Below are 19,885 nucleotides of genomic sequence, written 5' to 3' on the forward strand. Positions count from 1 at the left end.
CAGCAGGAATAACACGTTGCATGGTTACATTCAGACTTCCGGAGCCAAAAACATCATCGTTGTTTACAAACAGTAAAAGGGTCTATACAACATTCAAACTACCGGTAGTTCCCCCCCAGAGCGCCTCCTTCTGCCCTGACCTGGTACTCCGGGTCCTTGGTGAGGCGGCTTAGCTCTCTAAACTCCAGCTGGACGCTGGTGACCTCGGCCAAGGTGCTGTCTGATGTCCAGCGAGGAGGGTGGGCCGTGCCCTTCCCCAGGTTCACATCAGAATAGGGGATCCTGGAGGGCGTCTTGAAGGCCGGCATTAGCCTGGACCCAATATCCTTCTACAAAAGGAGGAAAACATTTTTTAAAGAAATCCTTCTAAGAAAACACCATTTAAGTAAGAAACAAAACAAAAACAATCTCTTTCCATATAAAACCTGCAGGTCCTTTGGATCCATTTAAATTGATACCGCTTTGATAAGCACAAATTACTTTTAGTTACACAAATGAGCCTAATAATGAGTATCCGGATCAACGCTGCTCTGACGGACACAAATTACCTATCAAAATTGCTCACCTTAAAAATGTATTGGGTCGGGAACTCATTTGACTCAATTATGTCCAGCAAGGAAAAAACATGTTGTTGCTTTAATCTCCTGGATTAATTAGAAGAACAGGAGAAGGTATGACAACGTAGTCTCTCTCGGTGGTCGACTTACAGCCTTCTCCAGGAAGAGCTGGTCCCCCGACAGGTGGTAGGTGCTCAGCAGACCGCCCAGGATACGGATGGTGCTCTCGAAAAGGTTCACGTCCACGTTCTTGGAGAAGGACAGCTCCGTCTCCACCCACCCTCTAGCCTCTGCAAACTCTGGAACGAGGGAGAGTCAATCAATACCACATCCGTTTGTCTCAAGGGGACAGGATGAGTGGTTTACGTCCCGCAGGATGAATGGTTTATCTACGTTCTTCCCTGAGGTGCCATGAACCGGCAGTACGTTAGCAGAATATCAGTGCGTCGTACACACACACACACAAGCAATCTGGTTGATGGCTCCGTTGTGATATATTCCGGGGCTGTACTATATATTGCGAGAGGATCTGACTGGATCGTTGCAGTGGTCTCCAGGAGGTACGACGTTTACACCAAGGCAGGTTCCTTTTTCAAATAACATTTGTGGGATCGCCAGGAAACTCTGAAAAGGCTGTCATCTACTTGATATGTGTGGGCTATACTGATTATGAGTAGACTTCCGGCGACTGGTTGGGAGTTCATCCCTGTGTGTAGTGATGCACGATATATCGGCCGCCGATATAATATCGGCCGATATGGCAGTTTTTTTACACATCGGTATCGGTCCAATATCAAGATAGATATGGGCCGATATTAAAAATAATATATATATATATATATATTTTTTTTTTATATATATTTTTTTCTTTTTACATGTTTTGGCCTTAAATAGTTTCAAAATATCAGTCATTTCTGAAAAGAAGTTATAAAAGTAAAAAAAACTATGCGTTTTGGAAAATAGCGCTTTATTTGATTATCATAAAAAAGTGTTTTCTATACAGATATCGACATCGGTAAATATCGGTATCGGCCAGAACAGCAATATTAATATCGGTTATCGGTATAGGCCACAATTTTCACATCGGTGCATCACTACCTGTGTGTGAGAGAGAGAGAGAGTGTGAGAGAGAGACCACGAGAGAGCAGTAGACAGGAAGTACCTTCTTTCAGTCCCAGGATCCACATGGTGTCCAGCGCGTCGATGAGAGTGAGACCGAGGCCAAACCACTCCCCGAAGGACTTGGAGATGGGCTTGAGCTCGTCGTGGCCCCAGGCGTGGTCCTTGTAGCCCTTCCAGGCGTGTCTGAAGGCGTCCCGAACCGCCTCCAGCCTGTCCACGGGTCCCACGGAAACTACAGACAAACAAACCAAGACATTCAAGCGTGTCATCGTAACTAGCGAGGCTGTAGACTTGCACAACACAATCCACTCGGTAGATGTTTTCATTCAGAGAGCCTTACAGTACTGTTAGTGCACTATTAGTTTAGAATGGGTGGCCTCAGTGGAATTCAAACGCCTTGCCGTGGCAGTGCTGCTATACTCTACCCATCTAGTAGCGCTGCGTGATTAATCAATCGCGATTGCAATGTCAGCCTGTGCATTTATATAACGGCAAAAGTGGCTGCAATTTGCGATTTCATTAAATAAGTGTGTGTGTACTGAATGCTGAATGCATGAGAGTGAAAGCCCGCGACTCCTCGCATTGAATGTCAAACTCTGAGCCGTTAAAGAGCCGTATATATGCATATATTTGCGCACATAATCTAGCAAATGCTGCCATCACAAAATGGTTATGAAAGGTAATCATACATACTAACTGGTCAGAGGAGTCTTCAATAACATTTACGGTACATTTGTTGAAACAACATCTTTGTTGATCCTTCTTTTATTTTTTTTATCCACTTTTTCTCCTCCTGTTTTTCTGTGTTTTTCTCCCATCCCATTTTAGTCGTTAGGCCAATTCCCCCCTCCCCTTCCTGGTTGTTGCTCGCATGTGCCCCCCACTGGTCGGTCTAGGGAGCCCTGAAGTCTATCAGATGCTTCCTCCGAGACATAGGAGACAGCCAGCAGCATCTTTTCACCTGCCAGCGGAGACTCTCATTGGTGAGGTGTAACGTGTGGGAGGTCACACTACCCTCACCATCTCCCGCCCTCGCTATGCAGGCGCCCTGACCGACCTGTAGGAGTCGCTGTTTACAACGACCAGAATACCACCCACCGGCTTCCCTCCCGCTGACTGCCAATTGAGCCAGTATGACGGCCGGCCAAGCCGGAGGCAACGCTGACAGCCGGATTCGATACCAGTGTCTCTCGCGTTGTGACGAGCGCTTAGTCCGCTGCGCCACCCAGCCGCCCGTTTGTTGATCCTTCTTATAAACACTGCTATCTAACATTTGCTTTGATTTATAAAATAAGACATTTGGGGACTGGTCACGGTACTATTCTCCCTGTGGTGCGTGTGATTCAGGAATGTAAACAAACACATCAAAAAGTTGAATGTGATAAATTGTAAAATTGTAAATGAATACAAAAAAATGTACGTGTTAATATTGACAGCCATATTTTTATTAAATATAAAAATCGCATGTGGTTGAGGATAAAAATCGCATGTGGTTAAGGTAATGTTTGAGTTGAGAAATACACATTTCAAAACTATCAGTAATCTCAGACACTTAACCCCTAACTGCTCCAGAGGAGCAGGTTGGCACCTTTCATGGTTGCCTCCACCGTCGGTGTGTGAGTGAATGGGTAAAATGTGAGGAACAATTGTAAAGCACTTTGGATAAAAGCACTATATAAATGCACCATTTAGCATTTAGCTGGCCTAGCTCCCTTCCTTGGAATGCCGTGAGGTCAAACGACACAGAGAGAGTAAAGCCTTCCCTCCCCTCCTTGTGTGTGTTCTTCTCATTCAGCCTGTATAATCAAATATATGTAGGCTGCCGCTGCCCATAATATTTGTGCAAAAACGACTTTTGCTTTGAATAGAAAGACTGACATGCGTTTGTGCATTTGACATATACAAAGTTATAGTAAAAAAAATTCCAAATAACGCAGAGATCAGACTACATCATATTTTTGTCTTTCATGGTCCCTCACCATGTCAGATTAGGTTATCAGAGCATCCTCTTGCTGCATCTCGGCCAGGAGACAACTGATTGCTACATGCAGATTTGCAGATTTGTCATACCATGACAACTCATGACAACTTTTGAACAGATAAATTATATCTATAAATCATATTCCTGGAATCCATGTATAAGTGAAGGTAATTATAATAATAATTTAGGACCTGCTCCGAGGTCATCAATTGGCACACATGCGATGCATGCATGCAATTCGTATCTGCGATTAACCCATCCCGTCGCCCTTCCCCCCAAGGGCAGCCGGGAGCAGACAGGCGTCAACGTGAGCCGCGCCAGGGGACCAATCCAAGTGCTCCTGTCCGTCTTCGTCAAGGACGCCACAGCGTTAGCGATCTTGTTGTTGTGCATGTTTTTCCATTGGGTTTATCTTATCGGGGGGGAAACCCTTGCGAGCACGGGGAGAACATGCAAACTCCACACAGAAAGGCCTGGGAGATACCCCACCTGGGTAACTGGCATCATGGAAACCTGGTCCCCAAGCGGGAATCGAACCCTGGACCTTCTTGCTGTGAGGCGACAGTGTTAACCACTACACCACCGTGCCGCATAAGGCGTGCTCTCAGCTGAGGAATGGGAGGAGAGGAGAGATGGGGAGACAGGAGAGAGGAGAGATGGGGGAGGTGTGGAGAAAACAGCTGTTTATACTATGTGGCAGACCGGCTGGCGTGGTAATAGACGGCCATTATGTGTCGGCCAAGGTACTGGGGCATATGCCCATATTAGGAGTTCCGGAGAGACTCCAGGCAGAGCAGAGCGCATCAGCACAGATGAACCGCACCTGTGCCAGACGTGCCCGAGACAGGTGAGCGCAATCACCACACAATCAAGCAGCATAGAAAATGGAGACAGAGTGACAGAATCATTTGGAGTAGCTGAGGCGAAACCTGTATGAAGTGAGAAGAGAAGAAGAGGAGGAAGATTGTTGTCTGTGTGACCCCATGCTGTGTTTATCCTCTTTTGGAAGGAGCACCCTGCTGTGTACTATAACTAGGGCTGGGGACTTTATCGTGTTAATTTCGATTAATTGACGACAAAAAGATTACGCATTTTATCCCACTTTATACTTTTATTTATTTTTTTAGATTATTGGTTTTTCGGACAAGTCTGGCAGAGAGAGGAGGTATGGGAGGATAGATGGGTTACGTGGTGTGCCACCCTGGCGCCCCTTACTTTATACTTTTTTTTTTTACACCGAGGAACGTTTCTCAGTGGACGAGTTCCAGGCATACCGTTTATACCGTTGCACAGTGTGCATTGGGTGACAGTTGTAGGCTATGATGGGAAAAGTTGAGACTGTGTTGCTTGGCCCGTTGAATGGGAGATTTAGATATTAAAAAAAAAACAGATGGAAGTTTTGATACGAGAACGGTTGTGTTTGCAAATACTTTGCATATCACCTGAGCATTTCAAGCCTACGTTATCACTTCAATGCCAAGCATGTTGCAGCTAACGTGGAGCTAAGAGCTAATGCTGAAGCAGGGTTCAGAGCCAAGATGAGTCAGACCACATCTAACAAAGTAAAGACACACTGGCTGGCTCGCTGGATTGCCGTGGACTGTAGACCAAAATACAAAAGCTGTGTAGACCCTGCTTGAACCATGCAGGTAAACAAAAACCCACCCACAACAATAACTGTTTTATTAATGGGATTTATTACAAGTTACTGTTATTTGTGAATTGACAGTGAATTAGTGAAATATAAATTAAATTGCTTTTCCAAAATGAAATGTACTGAATATTGATCATGATAGTAAAACGTTGCTGTTTTTATTAGCAATTTTTTAATAGACTTAATTGGTACAATAATTTATCACTTTCCTAAACTATCTATTGCAGATATGTGAGGCACTGTTGTGAGAAGAACCCACAGAGGAGCCAGCAATAAGAAGAGCCTCCTGCTGTTTGCTTCAGAGAATGACTTCAGGGGCTAACAGTGCTTTGGTTTAGAGGATGGAGAGGGGGCTAACAGTGCTTTGGTCCTATACAGAGCAGAGCCAACCATCTCTTAGTCTGGTTTGTTCATACAGAATATTGAAAAAATAAGAGAAATTGAGATCAATCAATCAAGAAGTTTTTCCCAATTGTCAACTGTTCTGGAATGTACTTGAAAGTACTGCGTTTTACTTTTACCTCGAAAGTGCTTGAGTTTACAAAAGGTCATTTGCGCTATATATATAAGATAAGATAAGATATTCCTTTATTGATCCCCTTGGGGAAATTCAGGCATCATAGCAGCATGGGGGAAGGGGGGGGGGGGTGAATGATATATATATAATTCCTAAAAGTGCTGCACTTTGTTAAAAATTGCATTTATCTGTTGGTCTGTGTAGTAGCTAATAAACACGATTTTGCTGCATAAACGTATGTATAATGTATATTCATTGATTCACTTGTATACCAAAACCCATTTAAATTGGAAAATTTTGCTTTTCGCATAAAATATTGATATGCGATTAAAATTTGATTAATTAACTATAAAGTCTCGAATTAATTCGATAAATTTTTTAATCGAGTCCCACCTGATCGTCTGAGAACCCGCATGTGTATCGACCCCTGCTTGTCTGACGTCTCTTCTCCCGGATCATCCCCCGCCCGTATGAGAACCGCTCTCTTAGGCCTTTCACACCGGCCGGGCTCCGTGCTGGAGCCGGTTCCCGAACGTAATCTTGCACCGGCCGGCGCGTTCACACCGGGATTAATTGGTTCAGAGCGTGACAAATCGGTGCTCAGCTGGCACCGACATTTTTTTGGTTTTTCCTCGCGAACCGTGACATCATCAGTGGGCTTGTCATATTCTAGGCTGTCAGGACGAGTAAATGGGGGAAAGTAGAGTCGGCATTGCACTCAACCTATCCATTCAACAGAAAGCGATTTGCAACTGATCTCAAAACGAGATTAGATTCAAATGTATTGTTATGATACAGCACAAGTACAATACAGCATCCAACCATAGTGGATAAAGAAATGCTCCAGAAATGCGTGGAGAAAGACTTAGCGAGCCTCAACGCGCGAGCGCACACGCACTGTATACTTTTGAAATTAATTGTTCCAGCAAAGTAGGCTTCTATTATTCGAATGACTGTTTTAATGGGTATCATAGTAGTAAATCCTACTGTAGAACATGACATATTAGCATGACATCTGATTTATTAATGCCAATACTGGACGACAAGCACAATTGGCACTTGACAAGTGTAAATGATGGATTAGTCACTCACAGTTAACGTCTGAACGTTTAGCTCAACTGGTTAGTTCGCTGGCTGTGGATCCTTTGGTCCCAGGTTCAAATCTCTTGGTTAGGCGGCTGGGTGGACCAATAGGAAGAATGATTATTTTTTTTTATCCACTTTTTCTCCTTATTTTTTCTCCCATCCCAATTTCCCTCGCCAATTCTCCCTTCAATTCTCCCCTCCCCTGTCTCGAACGTTGCTAGACTATGCCTCTCACTGGTCGGCTGCAGTGAGGACCAAGCCTTGCATCACGTGTCCCCTCCGGTACACGAGGAGGCAGCTGTCACATCTTTTCACCGCAGCAGCTCGAACTCTAACGCGTGGGAGGCTCACGCTGCTGCCCCTGTTGCTTCCTGATTCTGCTGTACAGGCGCACCAACCGACCTGTAGGAGTCGCTGTTCACAATGTCCAATCCCCACCCACCGGCTTTCCCACCCTGTAACACTGCCAATTGTGTTAGTACGACGACTGGCCAAGCCGGTAGCAACGCCGAGAGCTGGGCTCGATACCAGCATCTCCTGCGTTAGTGGCGAGCGCCTTGCCCACTGTGCCACTCAGCCGCCCTTAGGAAGAATGATTTGTATAAATCGGTGGTGGGAAGAGGGAACATTTCCAACAATCCAAACCAACAATCATACTTTATTGGATGTAGATTGTATTGCAGGTGGGTCGTGACTTAATGTTGCCACTTCCCAGGAGTAGAGAAGAATGGTATTTGTACGTGAAATGATTTGGCATATAATCCCTGCTACACAACAAGACAAGAAAAGTCACTTTTCAGCTCACGTAGTCTTTAAGACGAGTGTTTAGATGAAGGTGTACAGACCTGGTTCCAGAGGGGGAGTGTCATCCTCGGGGTCGACTGGGGAGGGTGGGGCTGCAGCATCTTCTTTCTCATTGGCTGAGGGAGGGGCTTCTGTCACCTGGTCGGCTTCTATCATTGCCCCTCGCCAGCTGCATGAGAAAAACAAAACAAAAAAACAACAATTTCTAGTCCTGCCGGAGTATTTAAACCCCGCTCGCACGGCTCAGATCGGCCCAGAAAAGAAACTACACCATTTCTAATGGAGTGCAATACCGGCTGGAAGGTGTAGGCGGCGGTATTTGCCCTTTTGCGATCTCAGACCCATTCCCAATGATAACATCAGGCTGGATGGATGAAAAATTAATGGATATAGCTAATAAAAGAAATAACGATTAAAACCCGACTTGTGATATTGGGGCTCAAGCGATGGCGAGTTAACATAGACCTATGCAATCTAATTTCTAAGTTATGACGAAAGCAAATTTATAACGTTTTTTTTTTTATTGTTATTTTTTTACTTTTTACTTTACTTTTTAACTGATTTTATTGAAAAAATAAGAATCGTGAGAGAATCGTGATCTCAATTCTTAGAGAAAAATCGTGATTCACATTTTAGTAAGAATCGCCCAGCCCTAGTAGGCTTATATTATTCTAATTACTTGTTTCATTAGGATACTATGCTCTGCCCTATACGTACAGTAAGTACAGTACACATATTAAGGCCGCCAAGAGTCGGGCGTACCATGAGCGGACTGCTGGACTGTACTATAGGGCAGCGCAGTATCTGTGATTAGAATAATATAAACCTACTGCGTTCATTCATTACGCACGTAGACTATACAGTACTGCGTGTGTGTGCGTGCGCACGCTGTGGCAGGTGGCCACGAGCTGTATATAATGACAATACATTCATCTAATCTCATTTTGATCAGTCGCAAAGTGCTTCCGCTACCTATATCGGCCACCATTTCCACACGGCTGCATCATCAGTTGCATTATAATGAGCTGGACAGGTGTGTCTAACTCTTGATGTCATACTTTTCGCGATTTCATTTGCATACGGCAGAGCCTGGCTTTATAAGGAGCTGCCAGAGGCGTGTCTGTATGCAAATGAACTAAACGAGATGAGTGACATTCCTCATTGGCGGCATCCCAGCTGGGATCGTTTTGATCACTTAAGACAGCTTCCCCACGCGTTCGTGAATACGGGTGTACTTGTCGGTGATTTAGTCGGTTCCAAGATGGTTGAGAGAAATCTTTTGCCAATGTTGGTGAATGAGACCCATTGACATTTTGCAATGGCTGTTAGTTTGGGAGACATTTATCAGTTGCTTTTACAATCACAACTACTGAAATTAATTAAAAAAAAATTAAAATAAAAATGAAGTCATAATTTTATGATTTACAAAAGGTCATTTCAATGAGAACAAGTGGCATTTAGCCCTCTATCACACTAGCGATGTAGCCTACAGGTATGTGTCAGCCTTTAAAAAAAAGACAACAAAGAGACAAACGCATCACCTGACGAGCTTCTTCCCTCCTATCTCCTCCTCCTCTCCGTCTTCAACTTTAGCTGCGACTGCCTGTTCTTCTGGCTTCTCCTTCGCCGGTGAATCGGACAAGGACACGTTCCCCACTCTCTGCAGGCTGGGTGGTCCCCTCTTGTTTGGGAAGGGTCTTTTCTGCAGGAGGACGATTACAAACAAATCATTGAAGGTGTCGGATGTAGCACTCTTCAACAGATAAATAGATTGAAATTGATTAAAGGCGAAGTTGAGAATCTTTGACATCCAGCCCCATTTCCTACTCACTGATGACGAGTCCTCTCTCTCCCAGCTCTGACAAGTTGCACAAAACAAACTTAATGCATGGGGCTGCGGTCAGGCTGTACCAAAGTGCACTCTTCAATCATACAGCAGGCTACGACAGTCTATTGGAGCTAGTGTGTGTGTTTATGTCATCGTTTAAAAATCAAACTACCGCTGAATCTGTCACTTTGGGATGGGACCATTTTCTTTCTAATGCCCAATTTATAACTCGGTCATCAAAGTGGTTGTGAAGGCTGCGGCGAGGCTGCAGAGCTTCCGCAAGCTTTCTGGCGACATCCTACAGTGCATGCATCTGGCCAAAAATGTAACCGCGTGTGAAATCGACGCCAGCTGACGCGGACAGCGCGGAGTTGTTATTGGCCGCTGCCCTGGGCTGGGCCTGACGTACTTCCGTACTTACCATCTCGGGAGATAGACCTGTTCGCTGTTTACAAACATATCGAGCGAATCAGCAATACCAACTGAGTCACGTGACTAAGTTACCCCGGATCTGCGCGAGCTACCGCGGCAAAAGAAGTACAACAGGGCTCTATGGAGAAACCATGGCACTCCACTGACTAAAAGTAGTTTCAAATGAAAACGGCTGGATGTCATTTTGCCAAATCAGCATGGCTGTGAGTGTGAGTCTTTCACCTTTTACATACCTAGCTTTGGCATGGATTGATTGTTTAGATCGCTAGCATGGCAATGAAAATATATTGTAGTCTGCCCCGTTCTGACCAGGATTACGTTCCTTTCTGCCTCGGGTCTGCGTGCGCATATTTGTTATGACGTCGGCGGCGAACAGGTCTATAGTTACCAGCTTACTTGCTGCAACCAGTGGCTCTCTTGCTTCCGTATAGAGTATGACATACACAGGGAGACTGAGACTGACATCATGACTAATGGCCCCGTCCACATATACAGGTATATTTTTATAAAACATAGTATTTAGGGATATTTTAGAAAACATACCGGTAGTATTTAGGGATATTTTAGAAAACTTAGTATTTTCTCTCTGCAATCAGGACCACGGAGAGCTCCCAGCATCCTTCCATTCGGGTCATTTCATGCGAGCGTCTTTGTGTTGTTGGGGATTCTGCGATGGTTTGATCTCAAAACAATGATATAACGCGAATTAGCTTCAATAGACTCTCCAAACAGCCTGTATGCCTTGGGTGCACTTTTTGGTAGAGCCAGACTGCGGCTCCATAAGTTATGTTAATTATGTGGCAACTATCTGGAGTGCGGTATGAAGGACAGCATGGACTGAGCTGAGAGAGACTATCGATCAGACACGTCATCGGCCAGCAGGACGTAGGGCTGGATGTCAAAGATTCTGAAGAAACACCCTTTAAGTAAGATACAGATGAAGCATGACAGAGAGATGGCTCCTAACCTTGATGGGAGGTTTAGGCAGAATGGGGACCTTTGGTCTCTGGAACTCTGGGATGATGTCTGGGATGAGTCCTGGTCCCACAGCTGGTCCCAGTTCTGGCCCTGCTGCAGGACCTAGAGCCTGGCCCAGGACTAGCCCAGCGACAGGCTTCACACCCGGAGGGACGGCCTTCAACTCCCTGTCATCCAGCTCCAACCAGTCCTCTCTGTCTGACATGCCTGCACACAGAGATAAGAGATATCAACATATACGCTCACAACCTCACACACACAAGCATTATCAAGGACACACACACACACACTGAGAAGCATTGACAGTGGCTCAGGAGGTTGAGCGGTAATCGGAAGGTTCTCGGTTCGATTCCGGCTCCTCCCGGCAGTGTGTCAAAGTTTCTTGAGCAAGCCACTTAGCCCCGAATTGCTAAATGCAGTCCATTTGAACAGAAAAGGTGTAACTAGTCACAACTACTTTTTTGTTGGAATGCATTTAGACTGGTCGCCAATTTCCATTAGGCAACATGAGCATGACAGCAGATCTGATAAACTGTTCATAGCAGTTCAGTCTGTCCAAACCATTAGAATAATAATCCCATTGTCCTTGTTTTCCATCACCAGGCTATGACCTCTTTAAACAAGCCAAGTGTGTGTCGTGCGTGTGTGTGTGTGTGTGGTTATTTATGTGTGTGGTTATTATGGTTGTTTGTTTTGGCATCTCATTCAATTTAAATAATTTTTTTGCATGACGCCCATAATTCCAATTAGAGGCTGGAGTTCAAAAGTTCAGTGGACACACAGGCATGAAGAACAGCACTGCAGTGGAGTGTAGTGGACACTAAAGGTGAACGGTTACTTGGAGCGTCTGGAGATGACAGTAGCCTTTGTGAGTAATTCTGACAGAAGTGATGAGCAGATTCCTGAAGACATTCCAACACATTATGCAACTGCCATCGGAGACGTCTCTCGTCTAAACTAAAGACTCTCAGCGGAACTCCTGACCACATCGGCCACTAGTGCGGACGGTATGCAGTTTGTAACAGTATAAAGAACCACTGTATACTTGTTCTGACACACACAACCCTCACTTTGGAATACACCTTTGAAACTGCTAAACTCTCTTCCTCATCTTTTAAGGTGAATTGAGAACACCACACCTTCAACTGGAGAATAGTTACATTAGCTAACTTCGATAATGCCAACTGATGCCCACAACGCTGCCAGGTATACAGTATGTGGCTCCTGAGTTGGTGAGGTCCGAGTACCACTGGTCTCCAGCAGTGTTAATTTTGTCAACTAAAATGATGACAAAATATAGTCTAAATATTTTTATTTACCAAAAATACTTTGAGATAAAAAAAAATAATCATGTTATTTTACCATTTGGTAAAGGAAAAATGTTTTATATCTAAATTGATCTAAGCTTTTTTCTATTCATGTAAACTAAGTTGCACTGATAGTTTTCATTGTGGTATGTGTGTGTGCGTGTGCGTGTGTGCATGTGTGTGTAGGTCCCAGTGAGAATTTCAATCAGTGTGTACTGTGTATTTACACTATCCTATTGTTGCTTTGTTGGTAAAAGAAAATAAAAAAATAAGCAATTTAAATCAAAATATGTTCCATGTCTGACTATTTCTGAATCTATTGACCATTTCAAGGAATGTTTGGTTACTGGGCTTCTAGCCTTCTACTGAACTTATTGTGATACATGTGGAGTCAGCCAGCCGCTTCTTTTCACCTGACAGCGAGGACTCTCACTGGGGGAGTGTAACGCGTGGGAGGATCACACTACCTCCCCCATTTCCCTTCCCTGCTGAACAGGCGCCTCCACCGACCTGTAGGAGTCGCTGTTTATAACGACCAGGATACACACCCCACCGGCTTCCCACCCGCTGACACTGCCAATTGTGTTAGTATGGACGACCGACAAAGCCGGAGGTACCGCTGACAGCTGGATTCGATACCAGTGTCTCTGCGGTGGTAGGCAGGCGCTTAGTCCGCTGTGCTACCCAGCCGCCCTGGAATATACACAAAATCTAAATTCAAAAGTAGTTAAGTTAGTTTAGCAAGCTGCTTTTTTACTTTTACTTCTGGACATTTTTAGTCATGTAGGATATTTGTAATCTGAATATATTATGAAAAAAATAATTTTAGGCTTAAAATAACTGAAGTAATAATACTTCTACTAGTCTGAAATAGTTCACTAATAGTTCACTCCTCTTTTAATATAGCCTAATGCACACAGACACCACACAGTACATACACAAGCAAGAACACACAAAAGCAAGCACTAGGGCTGTCTTAAATACTTCGAAGCTTCGTTCGATGGGCATGGGATTCGAATATGAAAATAAAATTCGATTATTAAAAAAAAAAAATTATTAAATTTTTTTGGTGCAAAATCAACTCTGCCTCTCTTTGTTAATTACAACAAGCAATGCTGTTTGTTATTTAAGATGAGGTCGGACTCTGCACTGACAGATGTGTTCATTGTGCTGCTTTTATAAAGCCTCAAATGACGGCTTACAATTATTTCATGAAAGCAAAGTGTTTTGTTTGTCTAAGATTTAAAAAGGTTTGAACTTTACAGCACTGACAAAGTTCAACAAAGTGCTGTACAAGTCCCACAACATAAAAAAAGAAAAAATATATATATATATAATTATTTTTTTTTATCTCGAAGCTTCGAATTAAAATCGAATCTCGGCCCGAAGCTTCGAATTCCAAAAAACAAATTCGAAGGTCAGCCCTAGCAAGCACACACACACACACACAGAGTAATCACTACAAAGAGGAAAGTAGCATCGCACACTGCAGTGTTTCTGTGATTAATCATGGCCATAGTCAGGTGGGCCTGGTCAGGCTGAACCTATTATCATTCTGCTAAAGGGGGAAAAAACTCTCTGGCTTGTTTGTTTGTTTGCATTTCTTTAAACCAATCACAATCATCCTAGGCGGCGCTAAGCCCAGGATGCAGCGGCGGTAGGGGAGGGGGGAGAATTCTGAAATAGTCGGCCAACGGCGTGCTTATACCCACAGTCTACATCCTGTGAGTCAGACAGACTATCATGGCCATAAACAGAGGGATTAAAGGCTAGGGATTAAAGGCTAACACTATTTTGACTGAAATGTTTTGGTTACTGTTTTGGTAAATTTTTATTTCATGAAAATATTATGAGATTTCAGCACCAACTCCACACATTAACCATTGCTGCCGTTCTCTAATGCAGCCATCAAGTTGAATACTCTAGACCAGTGGTACTCAAGACTTGGCCAACTCTGGAGCCACACTGACACAAAATTTTAAAAAATTAAGAGCCACATTACAAAAACAACCCGTTCCACAAGCTGTGCATAATTAATGTCATTATTGCGATGGCGTTTCAAATGAGTCCATAGACAAATAGAATAATGTAGTAGAGGCTACAGACAGCCTGATCACCACAGGTGTTACATACAGAGAGGGGAGGCAAGTTCAACACACACACACACACACTGAAAGAGAGAGTTCTCCATTCAACAACAATAATATGAATTCTGATGTTCCAGCTAGAGTTGTTCCGATACCGATACCAGTATCGGAAATGCCGCCGATACTGCCTAAAATGCTGGTATCGGTGAGTACACGTAAATTCTAGCCTCCGATCCCATGATGTAATTTATCTCCTGCCGAGTCCTGCGGAGAGTGAGGATTATAAAATGAACATGTTTTAAAGTGTGATGCTGTGTCATTTTAACAGCAGATACACTTTCTTAAATTCCATTGTCCCCGACAGTGCGGTGTGACGGGGAGCTCGGACGGGAATCGGGATGTGTTTGGCTGGTGTTATGATAGCATTAGCTGGAAAGATAGCTAGTTGGAACAACATCCGCTTTAACGTTACATCAAATCAGATGATCGCCTGTCCTTTCTCCAGGACCTAACACTGTCCGTGACCGTCTATCAACAATAATGCACCCACGGTGAATTGTATTTAAGTTAAGTAGCTACGGAATAGCGTTAGCTGACTATTACTAACGTTATCAAATGTCAATGCGGGAAGACGAGCTAAGTCAGTTAGCTTAGCTTGATAACGTTACCGTGTCTAAAGTTGGTGCATAATCCAGCAATAATGGCTGCAGACCTGCAAGCAAAGTACAGCAAGTGCCAAAGGATAAGAGTCTGAGGCGGAGTTTCAAAAGAGAATGTTGAATATTTATTTTGCATCAAAAATCACAACATGAACGTTCTATATGCCACTAGCTTACAGACTGAATAGGGTATATCTGCAGAGCCACTGAGTAGCGAGTGCAACACCGTTTAATGTCCATGTGGATCATTGGAGTAGGGTATATCTGCAGTGCTGTAGCCCATACTCATTGATTAATGATACTAATACAAATCTATACAATCACCTGTTGAATAAATACCATTACTTTCTAGTTATTACTAAAACACAGTATAACAGTATCCGTTAAAAAAAAAAAAGGTATAATTTATATAATATTTTTTATTTCTTTTTTTTTTATGCACTGGTATCGGATAAATATCGGTATCGGCCGATACCCAAAGCTTAGGTATCGGAATCGGATCGGAAAGGGAAAAATGGTATCGGAACATCTCTAGTTCCAGCCTCAATCAATCATGCTTCAGCACCACTACAATTACAGGCAGACTTTGTTGGCTTTGTTGGTGTGTCCAGGTGTCTGGCTTACCTCTCCACTGCTCCGAGAGGCTGGGATAGGAGAGCAGTCCAAATATGAGCAGCAGAGCCAGCAGGAAGAGGATGAGGCTGCGCTGGAGCCGGGACAGCTGCTTCCATTTCTGCAGACAGACAGACGGACAGGCACGGTGAACACCAGCTCCAAACACCAATCTATCCATAGCATCTGTCTGCAGCACACACAGCTGGGTCTTCTATACAGACAGGTTCACATCTGGATCTGGAAAATGTATCTTTCTAAATCTTCTGAGATAAAATTAAAAAAAATAAATCCTCTCATTATAACTATATGGAAGAACGATGTCTTTTAAAGGCATCAAATCATCTGTCGAATCAAATCACTAAACAATGTGCTGCTTACCCTGCACGACGACAACAACATCAACATCTCACTCTGCTTGAGACTAATCCCACACTGACTCAGCTGCACAGAATAAACAATCTACCGGTGGCAGCGAGCGACAACAGGGGAGGCCAGAGGCAGGGTCCCTCCGTGGGAGAGACCAGGGAATAAGCCGTGCGATAAGTCTCGAGATACCGTGGCCAACCTAGTCTAATTAACACCTGTTCTGCACCACAAAGAGGCTGTCTGAGCAATAATCAGCTGAGGTGAAACGGAAAAACAAAGTGTAATCATCTCTGGGGATGTTCTGCCCTTTACAATAGCACTCTTTTTTTGTATTTAACCTTTATTTCACCAGGTAAGAAGCTTGAGCTCAAAGAGCTCTTTTTCGAGCAACACCTGACATAAAAAAACAAACAAGAACCAACCATACAGGACAGTAAATTAACATAGAAAAAGGACAAAAAGATAAAGATAAAAAGAGCAAGCAGCAGCCCGGGTGGGGGCGGGTGGCCTCTGTCATTCAGGTTTGAAATCATCCTTCTGAAAAGAAACTATACGATACCAGGGCATTTATAATCTATTATAATCCAATGCACACAGGAGGGAATTTCCAACACAGGGAATTTCCGACACAGGGTATTTCCGAATCCCCCGAAGGGGATCGATAAAGGAATATCTTATCTTATCCCCACAGCCATCTTTATGTGAACAATACCGGTTGTACGAGTATGAGACGGTAACTCAATGCTGGAATGGAGGAAGCCATTCTTTAAGCCCTGCAGAGCAACAACTAACAAACAAAAAAGGGTGTGTTGTGAGGTGGTGGTTAATATGACATAGGGACAACAGCATCAAAGACAACCACAGGCAAAGACAAGAGTGAGAGAGGGCGGGGGGGCAACACAAACCAATATCACTCCTCACGGGAGTAAAGAGAGAAAAGACAAAGTCAGAGAGGGGAGAGGCAAGAGTGGGAAAAAAAGAGGATGAATGAGAGGACAGGAAACAGGCAGAAAGAGAGTATGTGTGAGGAGAAAGAGAAACAAGAGAGACCAGATGGACACGCCACACTCACCCTCCAGCAAGACTGCCGGCGGTGCTTGCCATTGTTGTAACTACGGCTGTGTTGGTCACTCAGGGTCAGAGAGATGAAGTCCTTTCTGGAAGGGGGGTACATCTCTCTGGTTGAGTGGAACAGGCATAGATCATAGAAGCTGTCCTGAAAAGAGAAACACATGTTAGTGGAAGGACTTAGAGTGAACGATCCAGAAAGTTTCTCCAGGGTCGTTACCTTAAACTCGGACGGGCTGCACACACTTTTACTTTGGCTCAATTCCAGCATCACCAGTCACATGACCTCAGAGATCCCTCACTATAGCGACAGCCATGTACTGTACAAGGAAGTGAATGAATTCGCAGCCTGCTATAGGTATGGCTTCTTCAAGCTCATGTTGGATTGTGACTCCATACAGCATTATGTGTACCTGGCAGTCGAACAGCCCTAGAATCAACTACTAACTACTCAAGCAAAGTATGTATAGTGTGGTGGTGTGTTGCACCACCTCGATCATGTAAACATTAACAACAGCTAACGACATCTAGGCTACTAGCGACCTAGTACCTACAGTAGTACCTAGACCTAGTAATCAAAAGCAGTCGACCGTGGAAAGTAGCGACTTGCAAAGCTGGATACAGCAGTTATTTGAGTTTAAGTTCCTCCTCACCTTTATGATGCCCGGTTGGTTGGTTCGCTCACGGTAACGTAGTAGTAGCCAGACAGCTAACCAGTTGTTAGCTAGTTAGCTAGCATAGTAGGCTAACTTGCTCTTCGGGTTGGTTCGAAATGATGGACGGTGACGTGAGCAGCAAAGACCAACATGTGGAATAATAAGTTCGTTGGTTTATTATCATGCAAAATAGTCTTCTGGTGCGTATAATAACAAGGTAAACATGGCGACGGATGCAATGCTAAACGTCAGCTAGCGGCTACTAGTGACAGTCTGTGTTGTGAGTCCAGCCAGCTGCGGGACAAAGTGACAGCTCCCGAGTGAGGTTCAATACATCACGTGACCATGTGGTGCCTCATCCTAATTGATGGACAGTTAACCCACTCTTTGCCAAATGCAAAACTCACCTTTGAATTATAATTCATTCGTATTTGACCATAAAATGAAATCAATCTCAGTCAACATTTGGATATGTGCATTTTTATTCAGTTGATACATTTCTTTCTTTGAATGAATGAGATGATGGATGGATCTCTCTCTCACACACACCTACACACACACACCTACACACACACGCACACATACACACACACACACACACACACACACACACACACACACACACACACAAGAAAAATGTCCAGCATAACATTTTATAAACAATAATTCCCACAAAACACATGGGATCAATAAGAAGAACCAATGATCAGTCTCAGCCAGCTAAGGCTATATCATATTGAATGATGTGATGCGAAAAATCCTAACACAAAAAGAACTGAGCCAGAGTTCCACCCATATAAATATAACATCAATATCCTAGTTCTAAGAATATCAATATTCTATTTCTATGAATATCAATATTCTATTTCTATGGACATCAATATTCTATTCCACCATTTATGAGGGCTGTGCTTGAGGCGCCTCATTTACATCTAACATAGTCCATTGGGTGTCATCGGAGATAACATAAAAAAAAAACGACTACAGTACATCCTTTTTAACGTTGTGATTGTGAATAATACCCCAGCAATCTTCAGGTTCTCCAGGCATGGGGTGTGGAGTGGGTGGAGAGACAGAAGACGTGACAAAAGGCTGTATTTGCTAAATGTAAGCCTCCAGTTCTGAACCTCCTGCTGGTACTTGGGGACTCTCTGTGGCACTCTGTGGTACCTGTTAATCACTCACTACTGAACTGCTGGGAGAAATTGACCACCAAATCACGGTTCTGCTGAGAAACTGCTGGGCTTGTTGCTTTTCTCTGAGACCTCAGCACTAAATGGGGCACTTCGCCGAAAGACAACGCTGATTTATTTTGACCATAATCTCACACACATCCAAACATTCTAAACAGTTTGGCACAAAGTAATTTAGTTTGACAGTTATTGAGTAAATTTGTTTGAATATAGCCACCAGTGAGGTCACCGGTGCACTGAATCATTGTGCTGTGTTAATTACAGCTCAGTGAAATGATAAGGTAAGCAGTCCCTATAAGATAAGGTATTGCTATTCTTTCATCTACATAATTGCATGGTGCTGTAATTAACACAACACAAGGATTCAATGTCCCCGATGACATCACTGGTTGCCATATTCAAACTAATTTACTCTCAAAATCTGTCAAACTTAATGTGTTTTTGGATGTGTGTGAGATTATGTGCAAAATAAATCTGCATAGTTTTTTTTGGCAAAGAGCCCCTTTAATGTAGACCGAGTGCAGTGAAAGCCGGGGTAGAAAGCCATTACTAAGTACTAAGTGCTCAGGCAGGGGGCAACGATAGCCAACCTTCCCAGGCAGGGCCAGGGGCGGACTTGCCAGCGCCCAGTTCATATTTATTAGAACACAAGATCAGTTGGCATGTTATCTCTTAGTAACGAGATGCAATCAAAAGAAAACGCGTGACAAGAATCGTGATCACTAGGGAAGCCCTGTTCAGCAGGTCAGTGGAGATCACCAGATCAACGCTTGCCCGTCACAGAACTAGAAAGCCTTCTGCTCACCTCAAACTATCTATAAAACTACAGTATAGCCTAGCATTTTGAGTTGCTTTAATGCTCTACAACTAACCCAATACATATACTGTGTGGACAGCAACATCAGTGCCCATTGGCCATCTTCACATATGGTGGACATTTTGCTCTCATCGTGTCATGCTCTCGTGGCATGCCCA

At 43.8% G+C, this 19,885-nt stretch overlaps 1 protein-coding gene across 2 annotated transcripts in view; it reads right to left on the reverse strand.

Moving 5' to 3' along the window:
- man1b1a (mannosidase, alpha, class 1B, member 1a) overlaps positions 1–17,977 on the reverse strand; it is a 35,464-nt gene extending 17,487 nt beyond the window's left edge. Inside the window, exons 1-9 of one of the 2 annotated variants that reach the window (XM_084324412.1) lie at positions 17,715–17,977; positions 17,066–17,204; positions 15,637–15,745; positions 10,949–11,166; positions 9,263–9,423; positions 7,763–7,890; positions 1,720–1,911; positions 708–856; positions 141–329 (exon numbers count right to left, since the gene is read on the reverse strand). In XM_084324412.1, coding sequence (XP_084180538.1) covers positions 141–329; positions 708–856; positions 1,720–1,911; positions 7,763–7,890; positions 9,263–9,423; positions 10,949–11,166; positions 15,637–15,745; positions 17,066–17,167 — 1,248 coding nt within the window. In that variant the 5' untranslated portion in view covers positions 17,168–17,204; positions 17,715–17,977. Of the gene's footprint in view, positions 1–140; positions 330–707; positions 857–1,719; positions 1,912–7,762; positions 7,891–9,262; positions 9,424–10,948; positions 11,167–15,636; positions 15,746–17,065; positions 17,210–17,714 lie in introns of both variants that reach the window. The other variant, XM_084324411.1, reaches the window with a different exon arrangement.
- Between the last annotated feature and the right edge of the window lie 1,908 nt (positions 17,978–19,885).

Source organism: Notolepis coatsorum, assembly GCF_963971535.1.
Source record: "Notolepis coatsorum genome assembly, chromosome: 11".
NCBI classification, from domain to species: Eukaryota; Metazoa; Chordata; class Actinopteri; order Aulopiformes; family Paralepididae; genus Notolepis; species Notolepis coatsorum.